General features: G+C 43.0%; 1 protein-coding gene across 4 annotated transcripts in view; it reads right to left on the bottom strand.

Annotated features, from left to right (window-relative positions):
- Positions 1-590: 590 nt before the first annotated feature.
- The window catches only part of PDCD2 (programmed cell death 2), a 170,717-nt gene continuing 160,804 nt past the window's right edge, over positions 591-10,503 (bottom strand). For all 4 annotated transcript variants that reach the window (XM_073671482.1, XM_073671481.1, XM_073671483.1 and 1 more), the window contains one exon: positions 591-3,696. In XM_073671482.1, coding sequence (XP_073527583.1) covers positions 3,535-3,696 — 162 coding nt within the window. In that variant the 3' untranslated portion in view covers positions 591-3,534. The remainder of the gene's footprint in view (positions 3,697-10,503) is intronic.

Below are 10,503 nucleotides of genomic sequence, written 5' to 3'. Positions count from 1 at the left end.
CTTGTTATGACGTCAGCGTGGTGTCATGTGAGGCCTGTGATCGGCCACCGATAGCGCTGCTCACAGGCATTATCTGCAATGGAAGGTATTTACAAAAAGTCTTAGGGACCCCGGGGGGATATATTGGGGGAATAATATAAAGTAGTACACAACTTCTTTAACAGAAATAAACACTTGAAATAGATCACTCTGTAATGACTCTATATAATATATGAGTTTCACTTTTTGTATTTAAGAACTGAAATAAATTAACTTTTTGATATTATAATTTTGTGAGAAGCTCCTGTAGGTTTGTACTGAATTGCTAAACATAGATTTTCCCAGACTGATGTTAACATTTCAGCACCCAACTGGGCCCCTGTAAATCACTGCCATACTTACTAAAGATTGCTATAGAACACGCCATGGTGTTCTAGGATTCACAGCTACTCCAGCCATGTGTTCAAGACTCCTACATCCAAAGAACAGGAAACCACATTGAAGGAGGATGTGGGAGTTGCCTTTTTATTTTGTGCTCTTCCTGTCCAGTGATAGTGGCGTATCTCACTCGCTCAGGTGGTGTCATGGGTGAGGGGAAAAACAAACCATACTTAGAACAGAACAGAATATACTTTATTAAAAAAAAGTGCAGTCAAAAACACTTTGGGCATATAGCTACATCTAGATGGGAGATTATTATCATAGTAGAATGATTTACATCAAAATGTGATACCTTGGTAGGAAATTAATACATTGATTCATGTTCTAACTTAAAATCGTAAGTGGCAATCACTGTGGGTGGTTACAAGGTTTCATAGTTATAAAGGTTGAAGGTACATCGAATTCAAGGTGTCGTGAATTGCATAAGAGAATTTAATTTGTAATGAAAAGCAGACAAGGTACAGGAGAAAAGCTGAAGATCTTGGTTCAAGAGGTTTAACAATCAGAATGCAGTGATGGTATCAAATAGGAAATGTCACTGAAATATACAGTTCTAATACAGCACATACTTGTAAGCAAGAGTTAGTTTTATCTTTCAAAACTGGCACAAGGTATGTTGCATTGCTTTTATTAAAAAAATATGTAGTTTATTAAATAATTACACAGTTTTATGTAAATTTTACCCACAAAGCAAAGTGAGTTTGTACGCTTTAGAAACACCGTCCTTTCTAAGATCAGTATATAATTGACAGACCCATTTAGAGCATGTGTTAACAAAATGATGTAGTGTAAATGGTGTTAGTACATAGAGAAAAAAATTACATTTTCATAAAATAAAGAATCCACCTCCATGCTGGCAGTCCTAAGAACAGGACTGCTTAGAAATTCAATTAAAGAGCACTGTTCTATGAAACAGCGTCTGCTTCCAAACTTCCCCCTACTACAGTGGCCCCAACCTATATAACCATGAGAGCAACATTCAACTCTGAGAGAGGGTCATGAACCATATTCCGTTCCGACAGAAGGTCACGAGCCACATCCAGCAGGAGAATTCGCGTAGCATGACGCCAGTGGATGTGTCTATGAGTGGTGGTTAAGCTGCCACTAGTCTGCCAGTCCACGTCTATCCTCTTCCTCAGCAGATGAGAGTGGCTTTCTCCTCAGCCACATCCAGCACCCACCCTTCCTCAAAGTAGTGGCAACAAAAGCCTCCATTACAGGTATAATGATAACCAAAGTTTTTCCACAGAAATCACCCCAAAGCAGTTTACCAAGATCCAGGGGTTCCCACAATACCCCCATTTAGTATTCTCCCTTCAAGCACCCCCAACACACTGTCGCATCCAGCTTCAAGCACCTACTCTGACAAGTAGTATTATCCTGTCTCCAGCGTACCATACTTAAATTATCTCTAAACCCTTAAAGACCAGTGTATATGTGCATCCAGATCTGCTCTTCTGTGCTGGGCTACTCCCAAAATTCACCATTTTGAGATGTGTTCTTCATTCTTGTTTGCTAGACCTGGAGCTGATGCACCAAGCTGGCATACAGCCATGAGCCACAATTCATGGGACCACGAGCCACATATGACTGCAGAGCTACAGGTTGGGGACCTTTGCCCCACTATATGTTGGAGCACCTATTCCAAACTAAGAATATTGAGATTGAGTATCAAAACTGATGAGAATAAGTATCCATGCTGCTCAAAGACAGCAATCAACATCCAGTTTTCCTTTTCTGAACAGCACTGTTTAAAAGCAATCTGTCAGTAACATCAACCCTCCAAAGCCACTATATGTAGGCCTGCTGGTCTTTGAAATGTAGATCCATTGACAGGTTTATATCTTACATTTGTTGCTATGTGATTAGCATCTTCATGCACATGAAAATACTGCAGCAGGTAAGGAGCTATTGCATCCTCAGCTTTTCCCTGCCTAGCACCAAGCTCTTTAGCTTGATTTGTAGTTCACATTCAATTAATCAAGCTAAAGAAGTTGTTTCTAGGTGGGAAAACAAAGTGGGGAGACAGTGGTATTTTAAAGTCCTCTGCCATATCCAGGGCACTTAAAGGGGTTTTCCCATGAATGAAAGTTGATTTTAATCAATAGATCTTGTCATAATAATAACTTCCACAATTTAATGTGTTTAAAAAAAATGTTCCTGTGGTAAGATAATCTTATAAATGTGCCGAAACACAAACAAAGTTAACTGCGACGCTGTTAAGACACTGGTGAATCTGTGTCTATTACTGTGCAATGATGGTGTCTGACCATGTAGGAACATGGTCTGATCATACCACATCAACTGGGCAGAGGATGCAAGAGAGTATACAGACATTACAGCACGGGATCACAGCTGATTCTTTTTGTGAGGTAAAACATTTCCCTGCCTGTTTTTAAACAATGTTTAACTTCACAGAAAGAATCAGCTGCAAATCCCTGCTGAAATGTCTGTATACTCTCTTTTGCTTCCTACCCTGCCCAGAAGCAGTGGTATGATCAGACCATGTTCCTGTACATGGACAGACACCATCATTACACAGGGGAACATTTATAAGATTATCTCTGCACAGGAACATTTTATTTAAATACATTCAATTGTGGAAGTTATTAGTCAAAGTTCTATTGTTTAAAATGAACTTTTGTTCCTGGGAAAACAAATTTAACGCCTCATTTGCATGAAAACTATAGTTACTTGGCAATGCAGGAATAAAGATATAAATATTTCCATGGTTTTACATTTCAAAGACCATTGTGATCATGTATGCAGTTTGAGGTAGGAGTTTGATCTTACTTACAGATTTCCTTTACTGAGCATTGTGTATTCTATAGGTAACAGGTATGTGCTTACAATACTGAAATCCTCTGTGCATTAGTTTCACTCACCTTTAGTATACTGTATCAATCGTCTAAAAAAAACAGTTGCTATTTGAAGCAGCTGTACAAACATGTCATACATCTTCTTGAAGATGTTAACTTTCCCTATCAAGGCATAACTATAAAAAAACTGTCTGCAAACTTAACCAATGCCATGTTCAAATATGCAACAAATGTAACCAAGAGAACAATGTCCTTTTAGGTAGCACATGACTGTCAAATATCCGTGCTGTGTACTTTACATTTTGTCTGCTGGCATATCTTGTTTCCATAAAAACTCTTCAACATAATGGGTTTCCGCATTGCAATTAGCAGAGCAAGTGTAGACCGCCAGTACACCCCAGTCAATGCTCTGCTGAAGGCTATCCACTTTCAGATGGTTCAGTAGCTGTGGCATGACCTGGAATAAACCAGAAGTATAAAGTGGCATTCAACTCAACTAAAAAAATTATTCAATAAATTATCTACAAAGACAATATTGCAGGACATAGTTACATAGACCTAGGTCCATCAAGTTTGACTTTACTCCACCAATTATACATGGTCACTAAATCTATAATATAGAGGGAGATGTGTCCATCTGTCTGAAGCCCCTATAGACTGCGCATGCGCCTGCACAGTCTGGCCCCAGAAAGAAGAACGTATGCAGCTGTTACAGGTAAGATAAGTATATGGTGCTGGAGGTCGCGGTATGCGTAGGCACTGAACGTATACCGCGATCTCTGGTGCCATACCTAACCAGGAGAGTGTTGCTGCGGCGCCTCTGTTCGGAGGCCAGAAGAGGAGTGTGGTATCGGAATCGGCGCACGCGCATAGGGCGCTGTCTAGTGCCATTTTAGTGAAGACACTGTGTCTTTAACAAAATGGCGTCGGACAGCGCGATATGGACACACGTGTACTCCAGCGCCACACTCCTCCCCCGACCTCCGGATGGGGGTAGCACAAAAGAGGATGGGGGCAGCACAGAAGAGGATGGGGGCAGCACAAGAGAGGATGGGGGCAGCACAAGAGAGGATGGGGGCAGTACAAGAGAGGATGGATGCAGCACAAAAGAGGATAGGGACGCAGGATGGGGGCAGAACAAAAGAGGATGGGGGCAGCGCAAAAGAGGATGGAGGCAGCACAAAAGAGGATAGGGGTAGCACAAAAGAGGATGGGGGAGCATATACCAATAAAAATGATCGCCACCCGGGCACAGAACGGGTTCAATAGCTAGTTAACTATAACCCACCATCTTATGTGTACTGAGGAAATCTGGTACTAAAACTTAAGTTTTAGTCAAGAGATTCAAGGAATCTGGTAACCCTAACAAGGCCTTGACTAGCGTTCCTACAGGCCGACAGGCCCAGGTACTGCACCTGCTCAAATTATTAAGGATCATCAAACCATTTCCCGTGAAATAAGCCCCCCTCCAAAGGACAAGATCTGGACCATAAGAAAGCCTTGTAGTGTCAATGATCACCTAACTCTATGCTATCAAGTGTAGATTGAGCATCCCAGAATGTCAAAGAGATTCTAGAAACCAGAAGAAATATTTAGTACTATATTATAATCCGACTTTAACAATCTCTTTTTTTTTGCATGTGTTCCTTAGGATGTAATGTTACATAGGTTGAAAGAAGACCTAGGTCCTTCAAGTTCAACCTTCCTCCACCAATTGTACATTTTGTCACTAAATGAACAATAACCCACAATGTTATGTTATGTGTATCGAGGAAATAATCCAACCCTTTTGGAAAAGCTGTTATAGTGTCTGCCATTACTACCTCTTGAGGGAGGTCATTTCACATTATAACTGCTCTAACTGTAAAGAACCCTTTTGTATTTATCTGCCCGAATCATCTTTCTTCCACCTGTAATGAGTGACCCCTGGTTCTTAGTATGGTCTTTAAAAAGAATAAGTCATGTGCCAGTCCTTTGTACTGATCACATATATTTATACATTTAAAGGAGATCTCATCTGAGAATTCTTTTTTTCTAAGCTAAACTAGCACAACTTTTCCAACATAACTAACTTCTAAATATCAGTTTTAAAATGTGGAGCCCAAAACTGGATCCCATATTCTAGATCTGGCTTCATAGGTGATTGATAAAGGAGTACCCATAGGTTGAGATTGCGGGATTTTCTCGTTTTTTATACATCCTAAAATCTTGTTTGCTTTTGTGGCTGCTGCTTGACATTGAGTGCTGCTACTCAGCTACTTGTAACCAGAATATCCAAGTTCTTCTCCAGTTCTAAAGTCCAGAGTATACATCCATTTAATGTATATGTAGCAATAGGATTACTCTGACCTAGGTGCATTACTCTACATGAAATCTCATTTGCCAAGTGTTTGCCCATTCAGACATCTTATCCACATAATTTTGTAATATTTTAATGTCAAGGTCAGATTTTAATATCCTACATAGTTTGGTGCCGTCAGCAAAGACTGTGGATGGGATTGAGAGGAAAGCATCAAAGTCATTAATAAAAGAGATTAAAAACATACATTGCTAGCACAGATTCCGGCAGTACCCCACTGCTGACTATATCCCATTTAGAGAATGTACTATTTACAACAACTCTTTGTCTCCTGTCTTTTAGCCAGTTCCTTACCCATCTACATATACAGGTGCATCTCACAAAATTAGAATATCATCAAAAAGTTAATTTATTTAAGTTTTTCAATATAAAAAGTGAAACTCATTATATAGAGTCATTACAAACAGAGTGATCTATTTCAAGTGTTTATTTCTGTTAATGTTGATGATTATGGCTTACAGCCAATGAAAACACAAGTCATTATCTCAGTAAATTAGAATACTTTATAACAGCAGCTTGAAAAATCTTTTTAAAATCCGAAATATTGCCCTACTGAAATGTATGTACAGTAAATGCACTCAATACTTGGTCAGGGCTCCTTTTGCATCAATTACTGCATCAATGTGGAGTGGCATGGAGGCGATCAGCCTGTGGCACTGCTGAGGTGTTATGGAAGCCCAGGTTGCTTTGATAGCCGCCTTCAGCTCTTCTGCATTGTTGGGTGTGGTGTCTCATCTTCCTCTTGACATTACCCCATAGATTCTCTATGGGGTTATGGTCAGGCAAGTTTGCTGGCCAATCAAGCACAGTGATACTGTTGTTTTTAAACCAGGTATTGGTTCTTTTGGCAGTATGGACAGATGCCAAGTCCTGCTGGAGAATGACATTTCTATCTCCAAAAAGCTCGTCGGCAGAGGGAAGCATTAAGTGCCCTAAAATTTCCTGGTAGACGGCTGCGCTGACTTTAATCTTGATAAAACACAGTGGACCTACACCAGCAGATGACATGGCTCCCCAAACCATGACTGATTGTGGAAACTTCACACTAGACCTCAAGCAGCTTGGATTGTTTGCTGCTTGAGGTCTTGTGTCCATTCTTCCTCCAGACTCTGGGACCTTGATTTACAAATGAAATGCAAAAGTTACTTTGCATCTACTTAGTGTCAATGACTGCCTTCTGGACATCTGTCAAGTCAGCAGTCTTCCCCATGATTGTGGAGCCTACTGAAACAGACTAAGGGACCCTTTTAAATGCTTAGGAAGCCTTTGCAGGTGTTTTTTGTTAATTATTCTAGTTTACTGAGATAATGACTTTTGTGTTTTCATTGGCAGTAAACCTTAATCATCAACATTAACAGAAATAATCAGTTGAAATAGATCACTCAGTTTGTAATGACTCTATATAATATACGAGTTTCACTTTTTGTACTGAAGAACTGAAATAAATTAATTTTTTAATGATATTTTAATTTTGTGAGATGCATCTGTAGTTTCCCCTATTCCTACTTCTGGAGCTCCAGCATAAGGCTGTTGTGTGATACACTATCAAATGTCTTTGCAATTCCACTTTGTTTTCTTTATTTTGATGCTATGCACAAGTTATTTTTTCTAGTCCATCTTAAAAGCAAAATGAAGCAACTCAACTTTGCAAAACCTTTAAATTACAGTATTCTCATTGTTTTGTGCCTTTATTTTCTTGGCATCATAAAAAAACAAAAAACACACACCCTACTATAAAGCAGGAGTGCACAACTGCAGCCCAGGAGCCACATGCAGCACTCAATATCATTATGTGTTTCCCCCAAACATATGGGCAGAAAAATACTATGCAAGAGAATTGAGTCTTTCGACGTGTTCGGTACTCCAGAAAGGAGCAAGTGAATTTGACAGGTGGCCTTCTGTGTCTGCTCCACTGTAGTTTATTAGGCAGTAGTCACTCAACTCTCAACCTCTATTGTAGAGAACTATGTGTAGTCATGGCCTTTTCCTCAGAGAACATTGTTAGGAGGCTGTCGAAGAGTATTTTACTGCAAAAAAGCATAAAAAAAAAAAAAAAAAAAAAAGACAATAGGAGTTGGACCCTTAAAGAGTATTTGACGCAGGTTTTATGTAGATTCAGGAGAAGAATCTATTTCATGATCTTGGTCAAAAAACCTATGTTATCCCACCATTAGAGTGCTGATTAGAAGAAGTTAAGAGTCCTGTAAGTAGAATTTGTACCTATCAGACATTTATAGCATATACTTTAGATACACGATAAGTGTCACAGAAGGTAATACCACTTTAATTTTTAGTGCGGCCCTTTGGGATGGTTTCAGTATGACAGTGTGGCCCTCGGACCAAAATAGATTGTGCACTGCTGCTGTCAATTTTGAGCCTGCAGTCAATTTTACCTGTCCCTTATTTACTGGCCTTCCAAATGTATAGAAACAAAAAGTACGGAATAAAATAAAAGGAAACTATAGATCGTGAAACAGCGTATCAAGCTCAGTGCAGATTTCATTTGTCAAAAGCAGTTTAATCCCTTCACCCCCGAGCCTGTTTTCACCTTTCAGACCAGGCCAAATTTTACAATTCTGACCAGTGTCACTTTATGGGGTAAGTTTAATATGCAAATTGCCTCTTCAGAGAGGAAGAGGACTTGAACTCTATAGCACCACCTGTTGGAAGCAGCAATACTATGTGGCGCCTCTGCGGGTCCAGTCGCCACAGAGATACTGCATCTCAGCCAGAGGTTAAGTAACCCACTCTGTAACATCCCTGGCGGTGTGCTTGCATAGTGCACTGCCTCCCACCATGCAAGACCGCAATCTTACCCTTCAGTCCAGCCTGCAAACCGTGCTCCAGTTCATGCTGTGTGCATTCCTCTGGACTGTCTGCTTAGGGCGGTGGCCCGGTTACTTCCTGATTCTTATAGCTGCTGTGGGCACACCCCTAATGCGCCTCCAGCCTATTGCTGTCAGTTACTGGATATTTAAACCCCCTCCACCCAGAAGGAGGTGCCTGAGCAACACCTTCACTCAGTTTGTTCTTTGCAACTGTATTGCCAGGTCCTGTCCTCTTACAGGTGACTTCTAGTCTGTTTCCGCCTCTCTGGGGGCTGCATTCCCAGACCTGTTACTTCTAGTCCGTTTCCGCCATCTCTGGGGGCTGTATACCCAGACCTGTTATCTGTGACTTCTTGTCTGTTTCCGCCTTCTGGGGGCTGTATACCCAGGCTCGTTTCTGTATCTCGCTGCAGTATCAGTTCCTGTCTGAACTGTCTCCTAGCCTGTTACCTGCTTTTTCTCTATGTCCGTACCCTCCCTTTTCCTGCAGTGTCTGAACCAGCACCTACTCCTACTCGTTGTCTCTGTACTTCAGTTTGTGAGTTTTGTGTCCACTTGCTACTTCATTGTAAGTACCTTGTGTGTATCTGGTTCTGGTTGACCCTTTTCCCTTCCTCTGTATCTACCTCCTCAGCTTTAGCCATCTTCCTGCATCTTCCAGTCTGTTCCAAGTGAACAGAGCCCTGTCCTCTCTGCCAGCACCGTCAGGCCAGTTCTGCTCTGCCTTGCTCACCGCTCCGGCTGTTCCTCTCTGCTCTGCCTTGTCCACCGCACCTGCGGTTTAGTTCTGCTCTGCCTTGCTCACCGCTCCGGCGGTTCCTTTCTGCTCTGCCTTGCTCACCGCTCCGGCGGGTCCGCTCTGCCTTGCTCACAGCTCCGGCGGTTCCTCTCTGCTCTGCCTTGTCCACCGCACCTGCAGTTTAGTTCTGCTCTGCCTTGCTCACCGCTCCGGCGGTTCCTTCCTGCTCTGCCTTGCTCACCGCTCCGGCGGTTCCGCTCTGCTCTGCCTTGTTCACCGCTCCGGCGGTTCCTTCCTGCTCTGCCTTGCTCACCGTTCCGGCGGTTCCTTCCTATTCTGCCTTGCTCACCGCTCCGGCGGTTCCACTCTGCTCTGCCTTGCTCACCGCTCCGGCGGTTCCGCTCTGCTTGTCTACCGCATCTGCGGTTCTGTTCCTGAATCCCAGTCTGTACTGGACCCTATCCTGCCTGCGCTCCAACCTGCTAGTGCCTCCCTGTCTGCATACCAGTCGTGCTTGCCAGTATCCTCCCGTCTGCACTCCAGCCGTGCCTGCCAATACCCACCTGTCTGTGTGCCAGCCTAACCTGCATGTTCCTGTATTCCCCGGTGTGGGTCAACAGCTGTGACCGGGGTCTGACCTGGAGTAGCACCTGGTCCCTCTGCTCGGTTCCTCCTTGGTTCATGGAGTCATTAGCCGCCGTGCGACCTTGGTCGGATCGGGTAGATACTTAGTTACGCCCCTCCAGGCACTCCTCGGCTCATGGTACAGTGGGATCACTAATCATGCTCACGCCAGTCAGTCCGGGCGTGAGCGTAACAGTTTGCTCAGGCCATGGTTCCCGTTGAGCCCCACGGCCCTTCGCTCTCAGATACATTTGAATCCGTATCTGGCGAATACGTGCAGCAAGAAATTTTTTTTTCGCAAGCCGAGGTCCCGGCGATTTACGCACCAGACCAAATGGATCTATCAGCACTCGTTCCTGCGGATCTGCCACGGTACTATGGGGATCCAAAACGAAGCCGTGCGTTTGTGGAGCAATGCATGCTGCATTTCAAGTTCTATGCTCACTATTTTCCTACCTATTGAGTTAAAGTGGCATTTATGATGATGCCTGGAAATGGATCACTCCCTTATGGGAAGCATGGGACCCTAGCGTCTTAGACTTGCAGGCCTTCCTGGTGGCTTTTCTAATGGTCTTCGATGGCCCTAATCCTGAAGCCTCTGCTAATATCCCAGAGCAGCCCCGATGGGTAATGTGTGTAGGTAGTCTACCAGTGCTCCAGCCTGAGGAGACTGCTGCCCACCCTGAATCCACACAGGATGACTATGCTCCACAG

Source organism: Phyllobates terribilis, unplaced genomic scaffold (genome assembly GCF_046119375.1).
Source record: "Phyllobates terribilis strain yellow unplaced genomic scaffold, ASM4611937v1 Scaffold_3__8_contigs__length_932513732, whole genome shotgun sequence".
Classification (NCBI taxonomy): Eukaryota; Metazoa; Chordata; class Amphibia; order Anura; family Dendrobatidae; genus Phyllobates; species Phyllobates terribilis.
This window is presented reverse-complemented; position numbering and strand designations above follow the sequence as displayed.